The 27,118-nt window shown below is 39.8% G+C and overlaps 1 protein-coding gene across 1 annotated transcript in view; it reads left to right on the top strand.

Annotated features, from left to right (window-relative positions):
* Positions 1 to 27,118, top strand: part of TMEM132D (transmembrane protein 132D) — an 898,865-nt gene that overhangs the window by 416,098 nt on the left and 455,649 nt on the right. Inside the window, exon 3 of the mRNA XM_069557007.1 lies at positions 10,498 to 10,644. Within this exon, the coding sequence (XP_069413108.1) occupies positions 10,498 to 10,644 (147 nt within the window). The remainder of the gene's footprint in view (positions 1 to 10,497; positions 10,645 to 27,118) is intronic.

The following is a 27,118-nucleotide window of genomic DNA, read 5'->3' on the forward strand; positions in this document are numbered from 1 at the left end:
ATGAAAGTGAAAGAGGAGAGTGAAAAAGTTGGCTTAAAGCTCAACATTCAGAAAACGAAGATCATGGCATATGGTCCCATCACTTCATGGCGAATAGATGGGGAAACAGTGGAAACAGTGTCAGACTTTATTTTTGGGGCTCCAAAATCACTGCAGATGGTGACTGCAGCCATGAAATTAAAAGACACTTGCTCCTAGGAAGGAAATCTGTGATCAACCTAGATAGCATATTCAAAAGCAGAGACATTACTTTGCCGACTAAGGTCCGTCTAGTCAAGGCTATGTGGTCATGTATGGATGTGAGAGTTGGACTGTGAAGAAGGCTGAGCGCCGAAGAATTGATACTTTTGAACTGTGGTGTTGGAGAAGACTCTTGAGAGTCCCTTGGACTGCAAGGAGATCCAACCAGTCCATTCTGAAGGAGATCAGCCCTGGGATTTCTTTGGAAGGAATGATGCTGAGGCTGAAACTCCAGTACTTTGGCTACCTCATGCGAAGAGTTGACTCATTGGAAAAGACTCTGATGCTGGGAGGGATTGGGGGCAGGAGGAGAAGGGGATGACAGAGGATGAGATGGCTGGATGGCATCACCAACTCGATGGATGTGGGTCTGAGTGTACTCTGGGAGTTGGTGATGGACAGGGAGGCCTGGCGTGTTGCAAATCATGGGGTCGCAAAGAGTCAGACATGACTGAGTGACTGAACTGAACTGAACTGAACACATACAGAGTTCTATCAAGTTCTTTCAACATATATATAACATATTTACGTCATATACTGTTTGTTAATTGCTCAGCTGTCTCCGACTCTTTGCAACCCCATGGACTGTGGCCCACCAGGCTTCTCTGTCCGTGGGATTCTCCAGGCAAGCATACTGGAATGGATTGCCATTTCCTTCTCCAGAGGAACTTCCCCACTCAGGGATCAAACCCTGGTCTCCTGCATCACAGGGAGGTTCTTTACAGTTTGCGCCACAGGGAAGTCCTGTCTGTTAGATACTAGTTTCACATAATAAGCTATGAAATACTTAAATTGCATCCTTGATGGTTGGATGGTGGTCTGACATTTTTCAGTAGGAACAAGAAGTGTACTTCATGCTCACATGCCAGGCAAAGATCAGATCACTTCTAGAAGACATTCATATGTGTATTTTGGAGGGAGGAGGAAAGTTTCCTCACCCCTTCTAGGTCCTTCTGGCTGGTTCAAGAATTAAATTGAGATGAAACAGATGAACAGGAGAAAGTCAAACAAAAGTGTAATCACATGTATGCATTGGAGAAACCAGGAAAATTGACTACTCGAAAAGAGACCAAGATCTTCACCTTAGACACCAGCTTCAGCTAATGGCTGAAGAAGATATTGGAGGTTTGGTACTTTGGTGGGGAGGAAAGCAGCTGACATGGAGATGGAAAAGCAAGTATTTGGTGAACAAATGTTTGCTGGGCCAGGCAGAGACCATGGGACACAGAGACATCTCTGATCTCTAAGAATTCCCCCCACCACACCTAGTCTCTGTTCTTCTCAGGTGAGGACCTGAGTGATATACCTGGTGATAGCTCTGTTCCTGCAACAGGACCACTATTGAAATTCTTCAGGCAGTTAGGGAAGGGTCAATGTTTCTTCCTGAGTTTTTGGGTCTGTGATTGTCTTCATCTGAAAATAATCTGCGTGCCTGAGACATTTTGGGCTGGCAGATTTTCCCCCCAGATATATACATTTCCCTTCTACTTTCCCACATCTTTTGGTTCCTGGCTTTACCATTTTGTATTATGTGTGTAACAAAGTCTTTTTAAGATGGTCACTCACATCCTGGGATCTCCATCGTTGTGTAAGATAGTCATCCTCCCCCTGGGATCTCCATCTCTTTGTCTTGCTTTCTTTTTTCTTTGTAGAATTTATCAACGTAAGAAATGTGTGTGGGTTTGTGTGTGTGTGTTCTGTCTCTCCCCGCAAGAATGTTAGTTCCCTGTCAATAGGAAGTTTTGTGCCTAACAAACTTCCTGGACTGTGAATGATGCCTGGAGAACAGGTGGGACTCAGTGTTTGTTGAGTGAATCAGTGACTGAAGAAGCAGACAAAGAGACAGGTTTGATTTACTCACCTAGTGTTACTCATTACATTCATGACCTGCTTTAGGCATTTATATCTGAACATTTTGGTGGAAGGGAGGTACTAGGGGGGGATCATCACTTCCTCTAAAGCTTTTTAAATAAATATTTAATATTATTTTTTATTTTATTATTTGACTGTGGAATCTTTAGTTGCAGCATGCAAACTCTTAGTTTTGGCCTGTGGGGTCAAGTTCTCAGATCAGGGATTGAACCCAGGCCCCCTGCATTGGAAGTACAAAGTCTTAGCCACTGGACCACCAGGGAAGTCTCCCTCCAAAGCTTCTAACAGTTAGCACCCACGCTCGTCCTGTTGGTGTGCTTTCCATGTGGTGTGCAGTCCTTCCTGTCCCGTTTCTACTCACCACAGCTGTTTTGGACATATGCCCATAAGAAAGATGGGTCTCTGGAACCTTTTGTGAATGAACTGAGAGTCAGAGGAAAACTAGGTACTTGGAGAGACTAAGGACTATGCATAGAATGCATTTAGCTCTACGATGGCTTTTAAAGAGTTAGTGAGCTCTGTGCTGGCAAAGGTAGCCCACAGGTTGAAAAGTGGTGACTCATGGAAGTTCCAGGAGAAACAGCCAGTCCTCAGCCTCTGCACCAGCAGCCAGCCTGGCCAGAGACTGGCATCACATGTCGCTCACCCTTTGGGTCAAGATGCCTAGTTCTGTTGCTCTGGCTCTTCTCCTCACTGGGCTCTCCTGAGTTGGTTGAGGGCCAGCCTGCTTCCTGCTTTCAGCTATTAATTTGTCCTCGGAGTCGGTTGAGAAGAGTGGCCAGGGTGATCTGTGAATAAAGCGGCATCTTTTGTGTGATTGGGATTGTTGTGAACAGTTATACAGACTGCACACTGCTCAACTCTACGAGGCCCGATTCACGTCATAATTTCTAGGCATGGTACTTCCTGGAGTTGGTCAGGGCACAAGTTATATGGCCGTATGGCAATCCTGGGCATGATCTTATTTATTGAAAATTATAGAATTATAACCTGGGTGTGTCAACTGTTAAAAAAAAAATACAGCTTCAAAGTCAAGAATTAACGTCTTATTCAGTGGACTTGAAGACATCCTCTCAGATTGCTCTGAGGGTCTGCTCCAAAGAGGTCAGGGAGGAACTAGATATATACGAGTTTTTCCTGAAAAAAAAAAAAAAAAGTAGTTGAACTTTGAAAGATTACTGGTAGTCACAAAAACAGACATTTCAAGTGAATAATTTTGGTGCTTTTCTTTGTATGGGAAGATCCAAGAGTCTGAGCTCATTGAAATCATTCCTTTGGTGTTCACTAAGCTGTCCAGGGCCCGTATCCTGTTTTTCTCCATGCTGAGTCCCCTCAGGGTGAACAGGCAGGGTGGCTGCAGTAGCTGAGGGCTGGATGTCTAGCGCCCTTTGTTTACTGAAATGGCAGGTGACATTCTTTATCCACAGGTGTGAACGAAGCAGGATGATGACTGAAATTTTGATGATCTAAGTTCAGTGAGATGGAAGTTCAGACAGATTTTACTTTCTTCCTTATACCTGTGTGTATTACTCAGTGTTTTTCTGCAGTAAGCCTATCCCAACCCCTTAATCAGGACAAAAATGACAAAGCTATTAATCATGTCCAGTGTGTGTAGGGGGAGGGGCAGGATGTTGGTATGCTTTTCTGCGCTTGGAGACCTCAGTGATACTTCTGAGGTAGCATGACATCACACACCTCATTGATTTAGTCCCTCATTCTCTCATTCATGATGGATTGATCTTACTGCGTTCCAGCCAACAGAGGTCACAAATGCTGGGCAGCTTCCAATCCCTGAATGACTTTGCTTAGCGAGGATGGTGTTTTTACATTTTTGGAATTTCACATGCAACTGAGAATTTCTGCCCTCCCTTCAATGTTTTAAAGACTTGGCCACACCAGGCCTGAGCTCACAGTCTGAGTTGTCCAACCCTCCTTTAGTTTTCACTTTATAAGGAATGACATCATCTCCACTTCCAGGGCCTTTGAAAATTCAGTTGATCAGCCAATGGCTAAAAAGTGTCCACCTCCCTCCCATTTGGCTGGCAGGGGGTCCTGGAGGCCAAGTCCCCCTCTTCCTCCACTGTTGGCTCCTCCCACTGTGGGTTTTGGGGAATGTCCCTACCTGTGTGACCCAGATCCACTCCGTGTTTGATCTTCTGCTCTTTAATCCCCCTCAGAGTGTGGTCCTTTGACAGCTGGGATGATGGTACACACACCTTGTGTCAGCCTAGGACTTTCAATGCCTCAAGAGAGCAATACATCAAAAATGACTTGCCTTGAAGTGACTGGCCTTCATTCTGAATTTACCCTTACCAAAATGGCAGTGTGGAAACAGATTCTTCATACTTGTAGAAACACATGGAATCAGCAGTAGAGTTTTATCTCCTTATTAATGTGCATTTATTTACCTGCTTCCATATAACAGGACTTCTGCTCATTATGTTTATTCATGTCACGCTTGGGAATTAAAGGTTCCAGAAGATTTGAGCAATTCCCTGTAAGTGGGGTGTGTGCACCCCAAGAGATATGCAAAGTGATTAAAAAATTGCAATGATGCAAAAATAGGACCTCTCACCATGTTGTTTTGTAATCTCATCATTTTTATTTATATTTTTCTGTGTATTTTCTAGCATGCATGTTATTATGTCAGCAGTTCAAGTATAAATTTGATAAATAAATATATCTATATTAAAGTGAAATGCTAAAAAATAATTTACTGGTATGAGTTCCTGGTTTCAAAAGAAATGATTTAGAACCTGCTAATTCACACTACGGCTTTAACTAGGGTTTGCTTGTGTGTAGCATTGTTGGCATTGAACTGCATATATTTGGTTAGTCCCAAAGTCATGGCAGAGAAATTTAGCAATGTACATTCCAGTGATGGGAAGAGGGGCCCAGTGTCACAGGAAGGGAAAATAGAACAAGATTAACAAAGAATTGTTAATTACATCATAAATGATCACATTAAAATAATTTTTGGCTGGGGCAGGGCCAAGATATAGGGATGGGGCTGAAAGTTATTCTGTTTTAATCTTTTCCATTATGGTTTATTACAGGATATTGAGTAGGGTTCCCTGTGCTGTATAGTAGGACCTTTTTGAGATATTTTACATATAGTAATTTGTATCTGCTAATACCAAACTTCTAATTTATCCCTTCTCCCCCACCTTTCACCTTTGGTAACCATAACTTTGTTTTCTATGACTGAGAGTCTGTTTTTGTTTCATAAATAAGTTCATTTGTGTCATATTTTAGATTCCACATCTACATGATTTCATATGGTATTTGTCTGAAAATGGTTCTTAAATGAAATGTTATAGGCTATAAAACATGTGGTCTTGGTGGGGCATAATATGGTCATAAATTGATCCTCATCAATTAGAAATTAGAATAATGAATGATTGTGGACTATTAATTTTACAATAAATTTACTGAGTAAGAGAAAACATAGTATATTTAATTCTGTTCCATAATTAATGAGGGAAGGTAAGTAAGGAGACAGGGAGGAATTCAAAACAGCTTTATTTTGAACCAAAGGGGTTTTTTGGGCTATGAACCAATGAGAAGTGACAGGTTTGCCATCAGTTAATTGGAAAGGATTCCACTAACCAAATCCACAGCACTTGGAAGCGTGTAGCATCCTTCTGTTACCCAGGGTATGAGGGATGGGATGTGGAAAAGCAGAAATAGCAGGTGCATACCACAGCTCTGATCCCAGGCTGCTGGCTGTTTCAACTGTTACTGGATACTATGTTTGAAACACACACACGCACACATGTGCAGCCATGTGTGTATATGGGCGTGTGTCTATATATATAAATATATGCATGCATAAGATTTGTTTATGTGTGTCCATATATATCTGTGTGTGTACATATAGATGAACTTCCTTGGTGACTTAGATGGTAAAGAATCTGCCTGCAATGCAGGAGATATATGTGTATATACATACGTATATGTGGATATATGTGCATCATGTTTCCATATGTCTGTGTATCTATGTGTGCATTCATGCATGTGTGTATATATATGTGTTTCTATTTGTGCTTGTGTATGTCACTGTGTGTACATATGAGTGTTTATGTGCATGTATATATGTCTGTGCATGTCCATATGTGTGTATATACCTGTGTGTAAATGTGTGTGCATATATTTTTGTGTATATACATGTATATTTGTGTGCACACTTGTGTATATATGTTGCTTGTGTATGTATATGTGTGTGTACATGCATCTGTATATATTAAATGTGTATACAGATCTGTGTGTGTGTACGTGTCCATGTGTGTATATAAGATGTGTATATCTATGTGTTTATATTTGTGTGTATATTTGTGTATGTGTATTTATGTTTTTATGTGTATTTATATCTATGGATATATTTGTGTGTATACCTATATAAATACAATAACTCTGTTATGTTTTTGAAATAAAATATACCCTTAAGCCAAGCAGAGTTTATTTATTCCAGTCCACAGTCCCTGTGCATTCTGTGGGGGGAAATTATGGCTTTTTCCCCAGCCGCAACAGTAGACATACTATTAAATGTAAATATATAGTAAATGTCTTTGGAAATCAAGTGCTGTGTTTATCTCTATGTAGTGAAGCTGTCAGTGAAACCTCTATTTATTGAACCACAAGTAGATTATAAAACTTCCACTAATGAATGTAAGTAACCCAGTTGTCATCAACAAAAGAAGGAAGTAGCATTTGGTTCAGACCCAGCGGAGCCAAATTTCATGTGTTCTGAGGATTATCTTAATAGTTCCAAAACGCTGCTACTTACAGTGCTGAGATGAATGTTTCAAAATGATGCACCCAACACAAACCATATTCAGCGTGTACCACAGATGTGTCTCTGAGAAACAACCAGTCTCGTTTCTTTCACACATTCGTTCTTGATGTTTGTACTCTATTCACTGACGTTTCTTGAGCAGGGACCTCTTGCCCAGTTCAGAACATCTGAAATACGCTATAGAAATGTGTCTCCTCTTATGAAAACATTCTATGTCCACAAAGCACCATTTCTTAGAGCCCAGTGCTCAATTTCATAATCCCCCTTTAGAAATAATGCTATAAATTATAGCTTCGGGTAGCTGCACTGGAATTATTGGCAACAGATATTGGGTACTTCGTGGGTTAAATAAGCAACCATGTTCTTTCCTAAGAACTTAAAAATGATTCATTGGAGACACAGTATCTGAATTCCAAATAACCTACTTATGAATAAAATTTAAGAAAAATAAGAGCCTATTCTATAATCAGAAAAAGCTTCGGTACTAATAACTCCTGTATCATGAAAAGATTGCCAAATCCAAGTTGATGATGACCTATTTATTTAAAGTAAATTTGACTCAATAAAATTCCAGTGCACAGTAATTGGAACAGCCCTTAGAATTCATCTTCATAGAATAGCAGCTGTCCATAGTGAATTGAACTTCTTTTCATCGCCCATCTTGGTTGCTTACAATTTAAATAAGTTCCTGCAAGGCAGGAATCCTAGCTCGTGTCACCAGGTCAGATGGCTTCCTGGTCTGTGCATACAATCCCCAATTTATAAATGACGGCATTCAAAATGTTGGTTTCTACTTGGATTATTTATGACACAAAACAATGCTCTAGAAGCAATGCTATGCATGGCGCTCACCCAAAAATGCTAACTTCAGCCCTGGGGTTCAAATGTAAGAAGTGATTCCTCTTGTCTTTGTTAGATGAGGCAAAGTAGTTTGTGTTTTGGGGTCCCCACGACCACCCCTGAGTTTGATGACTTTCTGGGAAAACTCTAAGGACTCAGCGCACAGCACAGTCATAATTGGATTAAGATTTATTACAGCTAAAGGACACAAAGCGAGTTCAGCAAAAGGAAAAGAGACACGGGGTGGAGTCTCGGGGTACTAGGCACAAGCTTGGGAAAGTGCCCTTTCAGGGAGTTGTACAGGATGCCCTTCATCCCTCCAGCAACGAGTTATGACAAAACAGATTAACAGTTGTCTCTCTGGAAAGCTCATCCAACCCTGGGAGCCAAGAATTTTTTACTGGGGGCAGGTCTCCTAGACACCACCTGCCTGGCAGGCATGGTAACTTCAGACCACCAGAAAGAAAGATCAACTATATTGCTTGTACAAAAAATTTAGACTTAGTGAGCCCCTCTTATTAAAGAGTTGAGGAAACCCCTTTCAAAATCCGGATACCAGAGGGCAACCTTGCCAGCATGCCTTTCTAGGAGGGCAGTCTCAGGCCTGCTGTGTTCACTTTTTTTGCACAATCTGTCTTCAAGTTGTTTCTGTGGGAAATTGCATTCTTAGTGCTTGCAGGCAAGTCTTTTCTCACCAAGCCCCATCCCTAAAAGTGGCATCTTTTCTTCCCGCTTTGCTCCTAATATTAGGGGTGACCTAGCTTGTTTCATCTGGTGATAAGAGTGAGGATTTTAGAGATGGAGACTCAGAACCCTCCTCTTTGCCTCTGGTCATTACAGGTACCACAGCTATAAATCTGGGGAGCATACGTCTGGGGCTCCCCTCTTGGCAGCATCTTCCACCTGGTCACCCATCAGTCTGCCCCATTTGTCCCCTGGCCTTCTTGCTTCAGATCCATTTATGTTTTCCTCAAGGGACTAAGAAAAGAAGACACAACAGGAAGCATGACTCTTCCCAGCAGTTTGTGCATCCAACTGTTTGCGATTTATTGCACTGTCCTTTGACTATATCCTTTCCATTTCCTATATATTTATTCACTTGAAATCTCTTAGAGAAAAATAAGGGTGTATGAGGAAACCAGTTCCACCACGCATCCTCTGCCTCTCGCATCCTGCTCCTCTGATATCTGGGGGAAATTTTGGAAGCGGGTCGTCTGTCCCTTTCCATGATTGAGTGAAAGAAGAAAAGTGTAAATGGAAAGTGAAAGTGTTAGTCTCTCAGTCCTGTCTGACTCTTTGCGACCCCGTGGACTGTAGCCCACCAGGCTCCTCTGTCCATGGAATTCTCCAGGCAAGAATACTGAAGTGGGTTGCCATTTCCTTCTCCAGGCAAGAGTACTGGAGTGGGTACCATTCCCTTCTCAAAGGGGATCTTCCTGATCTAGGGATCAAACCCAGGTTTTCTTCATTGCAGGCAGATTCTTTACTGCCTGAGACACCAGGGAAGGAGAGAAATAATAAGCAGTCTGGTATGGAGGCCTCACCTACTTTCGCAAATTTGTCATTAAGTCTGAGAAGATGTTAGATCTCAGGACAGGTACTGGCCAGTGTTGGCTATCAAAGAAATCAACCGGCTCAAATAAGTGGCTTCAGCACAAGGAAGTTTTATGTGATGCCAAGGAAAGCCCTGAGACTCATTGGACCCACACTGTGATTCAGGAACCATTTCAAATCCTGCATCACCTGCAGCCAGATCCCCTGGTTGCTCAGCTTCTCAGTGAAAATTAAAATGGTCCTGACCTCACAGGGCATACGTGGGAGTGAAATGGAATAAAACTGTCATGAACTCAGAAGAGCACCCAGTTTGTGGAAAGGAATCGATAAGTGATAGTGATGATGATGGAATGATGGTCTTGGTGATGACAATGCTGATGATGAGGATGTTTTGGCAGGAACACAAGAGTAGAAGTCAGGCAGGGACTTCCCTGGCGGTCTAGTGCTTAAGGCTTTGCCTTCCAATGCAGGAGTTACAGGTTCAATCCCTGGTTGGGAAGCTAAGATCCCACGGTTTTTTTTTTGCAGAAAAACAAAACAAAACAAAACATAAAACAGAAGCAATATTGCAGCAAATTCAATAAAGACTTAAAAAATAGTCCACATAAAAAAGATCTTTAAAAAATAAAGGAATTAAGGCATGCTTCTCTCTGTACCCTGTCAGCATCTGTTTTCCTATGAACTAGCATGCTTCTCAAAACAGTCTGAGTGGCAGGGCCTGTCCTCCACCCTTGAACTTGGAACGATGTTTGGGAAATTAGATAATACAGAGGAAGGGCCCATCAGTACCTGGCATGAAAAAGACATTCCAAAACTGTGCATTGATATTATTAATTCACTTTTGCAGTTTGAATGAATTTCTTTTTTCTATTTAATTTTAATAGTCTACAGGTATTCAGGTAATTTTTTTAAATTAAAGCCATCCACTATCAGAATATTATTTCTTTATATGACCAGTCCTTGCCTGTGTCACTGTTCTGTTTCTAGCTCTTCTGTTAAAGGAAAGAATGACCAGGAGAAAAACTGAGGATGGATGGATTGGAATGGAATTGCCAATGTGTGATTAAATTCTATTAAACATGGGGTTACACCTGCCAGGCGACCATGTGCCATTAAGTGCTGGGTGTCCCCAGAAGCAGAGGTAACCCAGGGATGCCCCACCGGCGTCTCAGCTGTGTACTTGCTGTCTCCAACAGGGTAAAGGTGATGAAAGGCATGAACATCATTGGGGTGAGAGCCAGCAGCCCTTCCGTGTGGGAAGTCAAGGAGAGCACAGATTACGCTGGGAAGTACACACCTGCTGTCATTGTTTGTCAGAAGAAATCGGCTGGCTCAGAAAAAAGGTGAGTCCCCACGGCCTGCCGTATATTCAGATTATTAGTGACGCGGCCTCCTTTCTCCCCAAATCGTTAACAGCCACTTTCACTGTGGTTTGCATTTGCTGTGCGTCTGTATTATTAGTGCTTCTAGGTAAGATGGATGAAATCCTTCATTTGGAAAAAGGTGAGCTATTATTCACGGTGGACCTGCTCACAGTCCCAGTGCAGCTCTGGGTCACCTGCAGGGACTACTCCATGCAGATGGAGTTTATCTCCAAATGATGTTACACGGCAACGCAACCTCTTTCTAATCTGTACGATTAGGGAAAATGGAAAGTCTGGGCAGCTCTGATAAAATGGCCCATTTTGCAAGTGTTCCAAACAAGAGTTTCTCGAGAAAGCAAACAAACAAACAAGTAAAGCTGGTAGATTTCCTGGCCTGAAAAGGCGCCTTCCACATTTGCCATGTCATTTAAATATAATGCAAGGATTGCATTTTGTGTGGGCATTTTCTGATGGGCATGTGAACAATCTGCTGTGGAATTATAGGTAATTGTGACTCTGTCTCTGATACTCACCAAAGGAGAAACAGTCGATTCACAGCTGGGCAGAGAGACTTGGAAACTCAGTGGTTCTTGATTTATTTCTGTTTCCTGAAACCTCATTTGTGATTCCGGAGAAGGCAGTGGCAGCCCACTCCAGTACTCTCGCCTGGGAAATCCCATGGACTCAGGAGCCTCGTAGGCTGCAGCCCATGCGGTCGCTAAGAGTTGAACACAACTGAGTGACTTCCTTTCATTTTTCCTTTCATGCATTGGAGAAGGAAATGGCAGCCCACTCCAGTGTTCTCGCCTGGAGAATCCCAGGGTCGGGGGAGCCTGGTGGGCTGCCGTCTATGGGGTCACACAGAGTCTGACATGACTGAAGCAACTTAGCAGCAGCAGCAGCATTATGATTCCAAAATATTTCTGGTCTGGTCACCTAGTTGTGCCACTTTGGGGTTGGCTGGGTTTTTTTTGTTCATTGTATTACCGGCAATTGAAATAATAATAAATGGACCATCCATACCTATACAGCATTATTTCTGGAGTCAGTTTTTTAAACTTCCTAGCTCCATGTTTAGAGAAAGTTTATTTTCCATTGTTTATTCTAATATAGAGGTCATGAATCTCAGCTGATGTGTACTTTGCCTTTGGGAATTTATTTCCAAAGAGCATTTGATGTGAATTTGGGGGTGACATGATATGGATTTCCATCCATGGTTCTGTTTCACATGGGTGCTCTGAGATTTGGGTTATCAGCTGTCAAGCTCTGTCAAGACTTTCCTCTTGTGACCAGTGTTTCAAGAATTTTTTTTTCTTGAAGATTTGCTTGTAGAGCACATGAGAGCAGAGAAGAAGAGATCTGTATCTGAGTTCTGCCCTAAGTCTTTACGTAGTAATGGTCTGCCACCTGGAGTACCTTTAAGAACTTATAAATAAGGTCACGTCCAAAAGTGTCTGTGCCAGTGACATGGTTTGGGAAGTAAGGTGCCAGCTCCCTTAAGGGTTTCCTTTGTGTTGTCATGTTAGCAAAAATTAGGAGGATAGATAGGTCGGTAGATGAATAATGATAGATAAACAATAAATAGATGATAGTTAGGTAAATAATAGATAATGCGATGGATGGATGGGTAGATAGATAAATGATACATATACAGATAGATATATAGACAGGCATAAATTTTTTTCTTTACCAGAAAGTTGCAGGAGTCTGGGGGAGACTTGGGAGAAACCCAAACAAGGTGCTTTTTTTCCTTCTTGTTTCTTCTTGCCATTTACTGTATGGGTTAGTGGGAGTAGCGGTGATTGTAGTGTTATGTATGAAATGCAGAGATTTGAGTCATTTGAAACGTATTATTGACTTTCTGGCTAAACATTCATTCAGTCTGTCTTGGGCATGGAGAAATTAAGGCAACTTTCCAAGAGAAGCTCATTCCCATTAAGATGTAAGGTGTAAGCTGCCTTTTTATGCATCAACTAAGGCATTCCCAAGGGGCTTTAACACTTCCTCAGATGAAACAGAAAATCAACAGCTCTAGGACATATCGAAACTTACAAATGTATGGTGCTTGCCATTTTCCCCCCTTTCATCTGTATCAGTATCTTCTTTAAGAAACAAATTCACTGAATGGACTGCCAAGCTACTCCTTCACAGTTCTGATATCACATGCCACTCACTATGGAGACTATTCCTTATCCATTTGTAGATTCTGATATCAGTTTTCTATTTCCTACTATGGGTCTAGATGATGAAAGAAAGCATATGGACTAATACAGACATACAGCTGCTGCTGCTGCTAAGTCGCTTCAGTCGTGTCCGACTCTGTGCGACCCCATAGATGGCAGCCCCCCAGGCTCCCCCGTCCCTGGGATTCTCCAGGCAAGAACGCTGGAGTGTTTTGCCATTTCCTCTCCAATGCATGAAAATGAAAAGTGAAAGTGAAGTCTCTCAGTCATGTTCGACTCTTAGCAACCCCATGGACTGCAGCCCACCAGGCTCCTCCGCCCATGGGATTTTCCAGGCAAGAGTACTGGAGCGGGGTGCCATTGCCTTCTCTGATAGACATACAGAAACACACATAACTCTATATCTTTAATATGTTATATTTATGTACATATATAGACTAATATATGTATGTGCACATGCAGTATATTACGTGTCTTTATAATATGTCATATATATAGTATATGTATATAGGACATATAAGGGATATAGGTGTTTCAGTATCTACATGTATACATGACATACTTATGTGTATTTGTGTATGTCTGCATGAGTGCATATGCTTTCTTTCATCATCTGGACCCACAGTAGGAAACAGAAAAGCATGTTATGATGCAGAGGTTTATTCAGTGTTTTTCACTCTACTTGTTACACTACAGCCAGGAAGGCTTTGCTTAATGAGGAAGCTGTAGAATGCACGCTCTTTTAGATGCAAAACCACACCGGTCTGGTTGGTAGCTGTTTCCAGACCCTACAGCAACATGTGTTACATGTGAGAGTCTCCATGAATATTCCTTTAGTGACATCCTAGAATTAGCCTATATCTCCATTACTTTATGTATTACGATGCAAATCTGTCAGTACACATACTGAATAGTCTCTGACATACCTGTTCATATCAAGTAACGTGTACAACAGTATCTGCATTGATGACCTATTGGGGGAAAACCCAGAGAAGGACACTTTTTCAGCAGAGGGACTGGCAACTGTTATTTCTTTTGGAATGAGCTGGGAAGTTGGGGGAGAAAGCTGAATGTAAATTACTTTTTACTGTGAGCCATTTGGACTATGATTTTTTTTTAATATGTGCATGTATTACCATTTAATATTATGTATATAGTTAAAACAGACTTTTCTGAATAGGATATATTCATTTCTATGTTCAACTTTTATCCTCCCTTTAAATTCTTTTTATTTTGCTTCTGTCTTTATGAAGTCAAATGCAGAAGAATCATGCTCCACTCTTGGGGGTAGTGAGCACACCAGAAGATCCGTTTCCTTTTCTTGAAGGATAATTGGAGAGCATATGATGGATTGGATGCTTTCATGTTAATAGGTTTTGGTTCAGGAGCAATTTTGCTTTATACATTCTCCCTACTCTCTTTGAATGTTTTTCAGTTATTCTTTTTTTTTTCTTTTGAAAAAAAGAAAAAAAAACTTTATTTATTTACTTATTTTGGCTACGCTGAGTCTTATTTGCAGCATGAGGGATCTCTGTTGTGTCATGTGGGATCTTTCATTGTGGGGCAGGGATTCTCTAGTTGCAGCTCATGGGCTTTGCTGCCCCATGGCATGTAGGATCTTAGTTCCCTGACCAGGAATCAAACCCATGTCCCCTACATTTCAAGGTGGATTCTTAACCACTGGACCATCAGGAAAATGCATCAGTTATTCTTAGAGTCAGAGTCAGATCATAAAGATGCAAAAGAGTCAGTCTTAATGAACTTGAGAGTCATGGGTTGTGAATTGCTAATAATTTACCATGGACTGTGAAGATGCATTAATGAAGTTAAGTTCCTGTGACAGGTGTAATTTTATGGATTAAGGAGATGCATGTCTAGTGATGAACTCAACAGGAGTAAGTGAAGATATCTTATCTAAGTTGAAATACATCCTTCATTTTTTTTTTAAAGAACTGTAGTTGTTCAAAGCCTTATCATCACAGTATTAACATATGAATACTACCCACAGCTATCAGATCTATTTTGACTAAGCATTGCCAGGAAATATTATGGGACAGAAGGAGAATAACTAATTACGCTCCATCCATCAAATTCCATTTGGCATTTTCTAAATCTTGCTCACTCTAGCACTTTGTAAACTTAGATAAATGTGTAACAAAAGTCATGTATTTTTTTATTTCTTTGCTCTTCTTTGCATAGATGAGTGTTTTCCAAAGTTTGCCATAGTTTCTATTTAAATGATTTTAGGTGTGTAAAGAAACAGGATCAAATAAACTTAAATGACAGAAATGTGTGTGTTTTCCAGTTATCCAGCAAGACTTCTAATTGAAGAGAAATTCATCTCTTTTAGGGGCTAATATGTCTTAAAAGTCTCTGTCCTTTGTTAATAGATTGTAGACAAGCAAGAGTACATAGTTAGGCTTAATCCTTTCTCATGATTATCCATTTACTTCATAAGATACTGCTTTTCCATTTATTATAGGTAATTTTGTTACGACTTCATGCTCATACTGCTTGCCACATGACAGGACAGTAAATTGATGAATGAGTTGTTGGGGAAAGAGATAGTGACTTTATTCAGAAAGCCAGCAGACTGAGAAGATGGTGGACTAGTGTTACGAAGAATCATCTTACCTGTGTTAAAATTCAGGCTTCTTTTATACTAAAAGGGGAGGGGGGGATGTTGACTGTTGCATACTCCTTGGTGCAGGAATCCTTTGTTCTTGGAACTATCCGTGTAAGTCAGGTCGCAACCTTACAGTCCATTCTGCAACCTTTTAATCTCTATAAAGTATTACAGCTTTAAAGATCAGAGCCTTGAGAATGGGCTATGCTGTATATTTCAGGCTATAGGCAAATTCTTAACTTATAGCAAAAGCAATAGTGCACAGAAGTTAAAGTAAAAATAAAGAGATCCAATATGGAGTCAGATTTGTTCTTCCCTGTTACAATATGTTTCATTGTAAAACAAATATAGCTTAAGTAATAGCATGACGTACCATAAATAGAAAGTAATATTTAAAGGATACACAGATATGATTATGATCATGAATGTATGTTCAAAAAACATATGCTGGCATAATAAATCCATCTCATAACACTTTTATTAGGATTAAGTTTGATAATTTAATGAATGTGGCAGATTCATGTCAATGTATGGCAAAACCAATACAGTATTATAAAGTAAAATAAAGTAAAAATTAAAATTAAAAAATAAAATAAAATTAAATTAAAAAAATATTCTTGGCAAAATAAAAGGTTGGCAACCATATGTTAAGTCACTATTTAGTTCATGGAAACAAAGTCTCAGAACTGAGAAACTGAACTGTTGAGAATATATTATATTCAGTTCTTTAATTAAAGCATGTAACTGAGGCAAAAAAGAATAATAATAATGTAATGAATGACTTACTAAAAATAAAATGACTTAAGTAAAGTAAAAATTTACTTCTCTGTCTCATAGGAGAAACCGTGATACAGGAAGGCCGTAGATGGCCTGGCAACTCCTCAGTACCATCAGGGTCCCAGGCACCTATTTTTCTTTAACATCATGTTTATGCATGATTCTTATCCTCATAGATTAAGATGGCTGCTGGAGTGCCAGTCATCATACCTGCATTGCAGGCTAAAAATAAATAAATAAATAAACTGACAGAAAAGAGCCTTCTCCACTGGATCAGTTCCATTTGAACAACTTTTCTAGAAACTTATGCCAGCCTCCAGTACTCTCTTGCTTCTCATTGGTCAGGACTTGAGACTTCAAAGGGAAGTAAGAAACATCATGTGTTACAGGCATTAGTATACTTAAGTTAGAATCAGTTTTCTGCTCCAAAGAGAAAAGTGGACTGGATGGGTTAAGGGACCAGAAACCTTGATCTCAGCAATTTATAAAAGAGTAAATCTTGTGGGATTTCCAATAAGACGATGGAAAGGACATGATACCTAACCATTCCTTTCATTCTGCCAGGTTCCCATGGAAATTTTCAGCTATTATATTTTAAATAGATAAGTAACAAGGTCTTACTGTATAGCACAGGGAACAAGGTTAAATACCATGTAATAAACTATAATGGAAAATAATATGAAAAAGAATATATACATGTACACACATATATGTCTATATATGTATATGAATCACTTTGCTGTACACCAGAAACTAACCTACCATTATTAATCAGCTATACTCCAATTAAATAAATAAGTACATACATATAGGAAAAAGTTATCATGCATATGTTAGAAATGTACAGACATATTCGTGAAAAGTACAAGACTGGATTGAAGGTAGACACCAAGATTGCCAATCTCAATTATGCATTAGGGTATATATGTATACCTATGGCTGATTCATGTTGAGGTTTCAAAGAAAACAGCAAAATTCTGTAAGGCAATTATCCTTCGATAAAAAATAAATTAATTTAAAAAAAGAAAAGGACCAGGAATGTGAGTAGAGGAGATCCAGGCGCACACACACACAAATCAAGACTATCTCCTAATATTGACAGCAGGTCCTGGTACAGGTGGGCATGGACATGTCAAAGCCAGTAAGATTTCCTCTTTGGACTGGTAACAATAAAAGGCAGTTACTGGACGAGGAGCACACTTTTCGAGCAGGTATTCAAGCAGGCAGAAAACCCATGAGTGTGTGTGCTCAATCCCTCAGTCGTGTCTGACTCTTTGTGATCCCATGGACTGTAGCCTGCCAGGCTCCTCAGTCCATGGAATTTTACAAGCAGGAGTACTGGAGTGGGTTATCATTTTCTGCTGCAGGGGATGTTCCCGACTTGATCTCAAGTCTCTGTGTCTTTTGCATTGGCAGGTGGAATCATTACCACTGCACCACTTGGAAAGCTGTAGAAAACCCATAGACATTTAAAAATATCACCTCAAGAAATTTGGGAAACATTCTTAAAAATCAGAGGCAGAAACAGAACTTCGTGCATGAAATAGGGGTAATTTTAAACACTGACCGGTGGTCTCAGATTCTAAATAAGCATGGTATCATCAAAGACAGATGAAGCCAGCAAGGAGAAAAAGTCTGTGAGATAAGAAAGATGGAATGAGAAACTCAGTGACTTTTGGACTTGCTACTGGAGAAAATGCAATCAGGGACTTCCCTGGTGGTCCAGCGGTTGAGACTCTGCCTTCTAATGCAAGGGGTACAGGTTCGATCGCTAGTCATGGAGCTAAGAGTCCACGTCTCACGCCAAAAAAACTGAAACAAAAAAGAAGCAGTATTGTAGAAGATTCAATAAAAACTTTAAAAATGGTGTACATTTTAAAAAATTCTTAAAATAAAAAAATGAAGTCAGTGAACTTGAGAGAAAACTTTGGCAGAAAGAATTTTCAGAAGACAAAATAAAAGAACTGAAAATAAGAAAGAAATCCCTAAAAACCAATCAAACAAGACTATATAGAAAGAATGACCACAGGTAGAGCTGAAGATAACCTGTTACCATAAGGTCTGGCACTACCGGTTCTACACCCAAGAGAACTGAAAACAAATGTCCATGCAAAAACTATGCACAAACATGTTCACGGCAGCATTTTTATCACAGCTAATAGATGAGCAGATAAACACATGATCTATCCGGGCAAAGGGATGCAAGGACGTCTACTCTGCTCTGTGGTAACTGAAATGGGAAGGAAATTTTAAAAAGGTGGGGGGACGGAATATATGTATACCTCTCACTTTCCTATACAGCAGAAACTGATACAACATTGTAAACCAACAATACTCCAATAAAATTGTTTTTAAAGGAAGAAGGTGGATTAGTGGTTGCCTGGAAAGGGGAGAATGGAGAGATTTTGGTCATGAATATGGGGCTTCTTTTGGAGGTAATAAAAAATACTCTAAAATTAGAAAGTGCTGAGGTTTGTTCAGGGCTTCCCAGCTGGTGCTAGTGGTAAAGAACCCGCCCGCCAATGTGAAAACCGTAAGAGATGCAGGTTCGATCCCTGAATCAGAAAGATTCTCCTGGAGGAGGGCATGGCAACTCACTTCAGTATTGTTGCCTGGAGAATCCCCATGAACAGAGGAGCCTGATAGGCTATAGTCCATGGGGTCTGAAAGAGTTGGACAGGACTGAAGCAGCTTTAGCACACACGCACACAGGCTGGTTGTTCAACTAAAAACCTCTGGATGGTAAATGTTAAAACAGTGACTTTTATAGTATATGAATTATATCTTGGTAAATCTGCTATAAAGTCAGTTGATTACAAAAAAGCTAATGAGATAAGACCAATTTTATCAATAAATATAGGAGAGGGAAAATTTAGCAGATATTCAATCAGGATGTTGCCAGATGGCAACATTAACTGTGATTCATAATGTCCCCTTCATTGACTCAGTATGTATTCCTGAAAATTCTTGTGGTGAACATAAAATTTTTTAAATTAGGAAAATATCAGATATGGAAAACTAACAATAAAAAATAAAGTTGTAATGCACTGTGGCTAAGAAAATAGTTTAATAGAGTCTGTACATCTCTCTTGTCATTGTGCAGTGGAATATTGACAGTTTAGCAATACCTTATTCCTCTGCTGACTTGTCCAAATTTGAAGCTGGAAGAAGCTGGCCCTTCTTTTTTGCTCCAGGCAAAATTCTTGTAATAGAGATGTTATAGATCGGTTAAAAATGTTCAGTTTTGCTTTAGAAAGCGAAGTTTTAATGATTGCAATTTACTGCTACTTGACAATGTCAGGATGACAGATCAAGTGATAGAAATAAAAAGATCTTTTTTTTTTATTAATGTAATGATTTGATTAGAGTTATTTTCTAGCAATTTCTCTCCGGCAAGGCAATTCAGGTCTTCTGACATCCAGAACTTGAGTTTAACAACAAGACCTGAGACAATGGTAGAAAGTTATCAAAATTTTATGTCTTTCTTGTGGAAAGTGTGATTTTTTTTTGATGCCTTAAATGCTTTCAGTATCCTTATTGTTGGCTGTTGTGGGTTATAATAGTAATACATATTACCACCTGAATGATAATTCTTTCACAAAGAGTAGAAACGATACAGAGATAAGATACATGAAATCTAATATTCATTGCTCATTTTTATCCCAGCCATCTTGCAGTTCACCAAAGAGGCAATAAAAGGTTAAACATCTTGTTTTGTAACAGCAACCCTATCAATGTCAGCCTTCACTGGACAGTTGTAAGAATCTCATGTAATCCTAAACATGAACAGACACACTTTGAAATAATCAAGAGTACATACCTGGATTTCCCTGGTGGTCCAGTGGTTAAGAATCAACTTTGCAAGGCAGGGGACATGGATTCAATCCTTAGTCTAAGAAGATCCCACAGGCCATGGGGCAACTAAGCCCATACACCACAACTATGGATACCTGCATACCCTAAAACCTGTGCCCTGCAACAAGAGAAGCCACCGCAATGAGAAGCCCTCTTACTGCAGCTAGAGAATAGCCCCCATTCACCACAACTCGAGAAAGCCTGTGTGCATCAATGAAGACCCAGGGCAGCAAAATAAATAAATAAATAAATAAATAAATATATGTATGTATGTATGTATTTTAAAAAGAACACATACCCAAGTTCTCCTTGATCATGAAAGATTTTGCTTTATTTCCATAGCCTAACTGAAAATTCCTCAATATACCAGATGAATTATGTTAGTTGTACATGGAGCTTAAGTTGCATATGGAGCTTCATACTTGAGTATGAAGAAAGTTTTCCCCCTGTCTTTATTATTTTTTGTATTTTATGTTGGACTGTAGTTTATTTACAGTGTAGTGTTAGTTTCAGGTGTGGACCATAGTGATTTAGTTATTTGTGGTGGTTGTGTAGTTGCTCAGTTATGTCTGACTCTTTGTGACCCCATGAACTGCAGCAGCAAGTCTTTTCTGTCCTTCACTATCTACCGGAGTTTGCTCAAACTCATGCCCATTGAGTCAGTGAATCCACTCCAACCATCTCATCCTCTGTCGGCCTCTTCTCCTCTTGTCCTCAGTCTTTCCCAGCGTCAGGGTCTTTTCTAATGAGCTGGCTCTTCGCTTCACCTGGCCAAAGTATTGGAGCTGCAGCTTCAGCATCAGTCCTTCTGAAGAATATTCCAGGTTGATTTCCTTTAGGATTGACTGGCTTGATCTCCTTGCTGTCCAAGGAACTCTCAAGAGTCTTCTCCAGCACCACAGTTTGAAAGCATCATCTCTTCAGTGCTCAGCCTTCTTTATGGTCTAACTCTCATATCTATACATAACTACTGGAAAAATCAGAGCTTTGACTATATGGATTTTTGTCCTAATTATATTGGCAAAACTAAGATACAAATAATGAAATATTTTTCTGAGAATGAGGAAGAACACAGAATCCTCATACCCCATTGGAGGAATTATAAAATAGTTCGTCCTCCTTGGAGAAATACTTGTCAGTATCCAGCTATTGACTTTAATTTTTTTTTTTTACTGAAATGTAGTTGATTTACAATGTGTTACTTTCACTATGGTGCTAGAGAAGACTCTTTAGAGTCCCTTGGATAGCAATGAAATCAAGCCAGTCAATCCTAAAGGAAATCAACCCTAAATATTCACTGGAAAAGCTGATCCTGAAGCTGAAGCTCCAATACTCTGGCCACCTGATGTGAAGAGCTGACTCATTGGAGAAAAGCTTGATGCTGGGAAAGACTGAGGGCAGGAGGAGAAACGGGCAACAGAGGATGAGATGGTTAGATAGGATCACTAAGTCAATAGACATGAGTTTGAGCAAACTCAGGAAGATAGTGAAGGACAGGGAAGCCTGGTGTGCTGCAGTCTGTGGTGTTGCAAAGAGTCAGACAGTACTCAGCGATTAAACAACAATAGCAACTTTCACATGTACAGCAAAGTTATACATATAGATATTCTTTTTTCATATTCTATTCTAAGTTATTATAAGATATTGAATATAGTTTCCTGTGCTATACAGTAGGTTTTTAGTCACAGACATAGACAACAAATTTATGGTTACTAAAGGGGAAAGGTGGGAGGAGTGATAAATTAGGAGACTGAGATAAAAAGAAACAGTCTACCATACATAAAATAGATCATCAACAGGGACCTACTGGCTGTTGATGCATGTTTAAAATATGCATCCATGTGACCCTGAAAGGACAAGTCTAGATACTTCTCCAGATAAACACTTAGTCATGGATATGGAGAGATGGGTACGGGAGTGTTCATTATTGCATTTTTAAAAAATAGCTAACTGTTAAAAGCAGCCTGACTATCCATCAAAAGATAAATTGATTTTAAAATTGTACATTTATCTAATTGAAATCTATGCAGCAATAAGACAACAATTATGAAGAATTACCTACGTGTAATTATTAATGAATGTTTATTAACGTTCATTTTGATAGGCCAGGATTCTTGGCTTCCTTAATCAGTAGAAATGGATGAGAGGCCAAACAAAAAATTCAAGCAAGGCTTCAGTGAGGCCCCTGCTGTAGCAGGAGGGAGCGAGAACAAGTAACAAGCTCCCATGTTCACTCCTGGAGGGTGTGAGAGCTGTTTCCTTATAAGAGGTGAGGATAGAGGTGTATCCAGGGGTCCAGCTGGAGAGGTTGCTGAGATGCCTCAACAGATGAATAGATAAAGAAATTGCGATACATATATACAATAAAACATTACTCGACTATATAAAAGAATGCATTTGAATCCATTCTAATGAGGTATATGAACCTAGAGCCTATTAAAGAGTAAAGTTAAGTCAGAAAGAGAAAGATATCGTATATTAACACATATATATGGAGTTTAGAAATATGGTACTGATGATCCTATTTGCAGGGCAGCAGAGGTCACACAGATGAAAAACACAGACTTACAGTCACAGTGGGGAGGGAGAGGGTGGGATGACTTGGGAGAGTAGTATTGAAACATATACATTACCATATACAACATAGACAGCCAGTGGGAATCTGCTGTATGAAGCAGGAAACCACAACAAGGGCTCTGTGACAACCTAGAGGGGTGGGATGGGGAGGGTGTGGGAAGGGGCTTTACGAGGGTGGGGACATATGTATATCTATGGCTAGAATTGATGCTTTTGAACTGTGCTGTTGGAGAAGACTCTTGAGAGTCCCTTGGACAGCAAAGAGATCAAATAAGTCATTCCTAAAGGAAATCAGTCTTGACTATTCATTGGAAGGACTGTGAAGCTGAAGCTCCAATACTTTGGCCACCTGATGTGAAGAACTGACTCATTGGAAAAGAATCTGACACTGGGAAAGATTGATGGCAGAGGATGAGATGGTTGGATGGCATCACAGACTCGATGAACATGAGTCTGAGCAAGCCCTGGGAGTCGGTGATGGACAAGGAAGCCTGGCATGCTGCAGTCCATGGAGTCACAAAGAGTCGAACAGAACTGAGAGACTGAACTGATGGCTGATTCATGCTGATGTATCGTAGAAGCCATCACAATATTGTAAAGTAATTTTCTTCCAACTAAAAATAAAATAAATAACATGTAGTATGATTCCACTCAAGTCATTCTATCTGTGTTAATCTGGATTAATACAGATATAAATGGGATGAGCCATGGCTGCTTCTTAAAAGACCAACCATTGACGACCCTGTATGCAAGACAGGGAAAGAGACACAGATGTGTAAAACGGACTTTTGGACTCAGAGGGAGAGGGAGAGGGTGGGATGATTTGGGAGAATGACATTCTAACATGTATACTATCATGTAAGAATTGAATCGCCAGTCTATGTCTGACGCAGGATGCAGCATGCTTGGGGGTGGTGCATGGGGATGACCCAGAGAGATGTTATGGGGAGGGAGGTGGGAGGGGGGTTCATGTTTGGGAACTCATGTAAGAATTAAAGATTTTAAAATTTAAAAAATAAAAAACTAAAAAAAAAAAAAGACCAACCATTGAAAGATAACCCAGAGGAAAGTGTGTGAGGGTGTCAGGCAGGCATCATGGAGGGAAGAGCTTTAAGATTTTCCTAAAATAGCATCCGAGTTGTGTCCCTGGAAAGGTAAGCTTATTTGTATCACTTCCTCTAGAAACACATGGACTGAGAGAGGAGGCAGCAATCCTTCATGCCCATGGCATTACAGTGGAGGAAAATGATGAGCCCAGTTCCCTATGAATTTATACCTGGGGCTGACTCATTTACCACTTCCTGACACATACACCATCTTATTAGGTGGTCGCAGGGGAAAGTGTGAGATTTGCCTTAATGTACCCTTGTGTGGCTTTACTTTTATTACATCCATATATTTGATATTTAACATCTCCCATTTCCAAGTAGAGTACCAAGCTTAGAATTAAATTATTAAACACCCACTTTCGGCAGAGAACAATGTGAGTTACTGCTGTACATCTTTACTGGAGAATCTGCCTTTGTTTTGGGTAGGATATCCAGGGTGTTGTAATAAAAAAATGCCAACTCTTTTCTCTGCTAGAGCTACACGAATGCACCATAAATAATAACCTAATAGCAGCAATAATTATATGATGCCACTGGCTGGTGTTCATCAGAATATTTCATAAGCACACTCCAGGGTTGTAGATCATGGCTAATGTTGGGTTGCTCTGGGTTAGTGATTTCACAAAGTCCTACCAGGCCGCTATATATTGCCTCTTCCTTCACTGAAATGATGAAAAATGTCTGCAGTAGCAGAAGTATCTGGTGTGACATGTAACATCCCATCAAGAAAACCATGGGCTAATATTTGTCTTCAATATTAAATTTAAATAGTAAATTAAATACAGTATTAAATAGTAAATTTTTGAACTTGAAACTTCATTGGATATGTGTGTGTACACGTGTGTGCATGTGTCTACATACACAAATTCATAGTCCTTCCTTCCAAACATAGAGAACATTATCAGTAGAAGTCTTAAAGGAAAAAAAAAACCAAGTCTGTATCTATACTGAAATGTATATATCTGTATATCTTTATCTCTGTGTCTGTATTTTCATATATATCCATACTGATAACTTATCTATACATGTCTAAGTTTATAATTACACATGTATGCATAATAAATATGCATCATGCAAAAAATAAAATTATTTTTACTTTGAAAGGGTCATGAGCTTTTGTAATCAAATTTGTTTTGCTAAGTATCCATTGCAAAAATGGTGCACAGATTTCTGCATAACTTAGATGTTTTCTAGGGGCCAAGTTCTTTGGGAAAGTCTTTTTTATTTTTTTTGATCATTTACCTGTATGAGCCTCCACAGTCCCTGATCTGTGCATTCATCCTCGGTGACAAGCCTTTGCTGTCAGCACCCTACCAAGCCTCTCAGAATCCCCAGGTTTTCCCTGTGTGCTTAGCTGGAAGAAGCAAATGCTGTATTTGGATTATCTGTTTTCTTGAGGGCCTGGGGAGCAGTTTAGAAAGATAATAGTATTTCATGGAACATTAAAAAAGAAACAAAAGAAAAATTATGGGATCCATCCAAAGAAGCTTTATTTACAGTCCAGCTGTGAAAAGTATCATCTTGTTTCTTATGTTCTAAAAATTTCACTCTGATTATTGTTTTTTTTAGCTAGGATGTCTTATTTTATTTTTAAGAGCACATGTTTTGGATTTGCTATCATTTCTAAACTCGTCTTTTTCTGACAGCTCTCATCTTCCATGCTGGGTGCCAGTTCAAAAAGTTTCTTTGGTAACTTATTAATCTTTTAACTCTGGTGATTGATTTGGTCGGCAGTCAGTCTAGTGGGCCTTGTCGTCTTTGTAATGGTGCTTGAGCTGAGACATAGTTGGAAAAATTAGTGATGAGGCATGGGACTTTATATTCCTACCTAGAGCTCTTAAAAAAAACAACAACAGTTTTTGTTATAAATTATGTAACATAAAATTCACCCACTTTAAGTGTGCAGTTAAATGAATTTTAGAAAAAAAATTTTTTTTACCCAGTCATCTTGTTTAAGAAGACTTCCATCTGTGGAAAAAGTCCCTTTTTACCAATTTTCCATGAAACCCCACTTCTTCCCCAGTTTCAAGCAACCACTTGTCTCTTTTCTGAATCCATAATTTTGCTTTTTCCGTAATAGCTCAAGTCAGAAACAATCCAAATATGTATCAACTGGTGAGTGGATTAAAAGCTGTGCTACACTTTAGCAATGGAATGCTAAGTCACTTCAGTCGTGTCCGACTCTGTGCTACCCCATAGATGGCAGCCCACCAGGCTCCCTCGTCCCTGGGATTCTCCAGGCAAGAACACTGGAGTGGGGTGCCATTTCCTTCTCCAAGCAATGGAATACTACACAGCAATGAAAAGGAAGTGGCCACTGATGCATGAAAAAATATGGTTAGGGAATCCCCTGATGGTCCAGTGTTTAGGACTCTGTGCTCTTACCGCCAAGGGCTCAGGGTTGAATCCCAGGTCAGGCAACTAAGATTCTGCAAGCCATGAAGTGTGGCAAAAAAAAAAAAAAAAAGATAAAAAAATCAAACAAAAAACCTGGATAAAACTCTGAAGTATTATGCTGATTGGAAGGAGCCAGTCACATGAGAAGACCTATTCTATTAGTCCATTTACAATAAATTCTCCATATCTGCAGGTTCCACATCCATAAATTCAACCAACTGTAGATCAAAAATATCCTTTATAAATTCAAGAAAGTTCCAAAAAAGCAAAATTTTAATTTGCTCACACCAGCAACTATGTACATAGCATCTATGTTGTATCTACAACTCTTTATGAAACATTTGCTCTGTATTAAGTATTGTGAGTAACTAGAAATGATTTAAAGTATATAAGAGGATGTGTAGATTATATGCAAATGCCACAGCGTGTATGTAAAGGGATATGAGCATTTCAGAGTTTGGTAGCCTCAGGGATGGTGGTGGGAACTAATCCCTATAGATCCTGAGGAATGACTATATGTATGTGTATATACAGGCTTCCCTGGTAGCTCAGTAAAGAATCCTCCTGCATTGCAGGAGACCCAAGTTCAATCCCTGGTGCAGGAAGATCCCCTGGAGAAGTGAATGGCTACCCACTTCAGCATTCTTGCCTGGGAAATCCCATGGACAGCGGAGCCTGGTGGGCTACAGTCTATGGGGTCGCAAAGAGGCAGACACAACTGAGCAACTAATACTTTCACTTCACTTTTTCATATATATTTGTGTGTGTGTGTGTGTGTATGTGAGTTTGTGTGTGTGTGCTCAGTTGTGTCCTCTCTGTGACTCCATGGACTGTAGCCCACCAGGCTTCTTTGTCCATGGGATTTCCCAGGCAAGAATACTGGAGTGGGTTTTGCCCTTTCCTTCTCCAGGACATCTTCCCGACCTAGG

Source organism: Ovis canadensis, chromosome 17 (assembly GCF_042477335.2).
Source record: "Ovis canadensis isolate MfBH-ARS-UI-01 breed Bighorn chromosome 17, ARS-UI_OviCan_v2, whole genome shotgun sequence".
Lineage (NCBI taxonomy): Eukaryota > Metazoa > Chordata > Mammalia > Artiodactyla > Bovidae > Ovis > Ovis canadensis.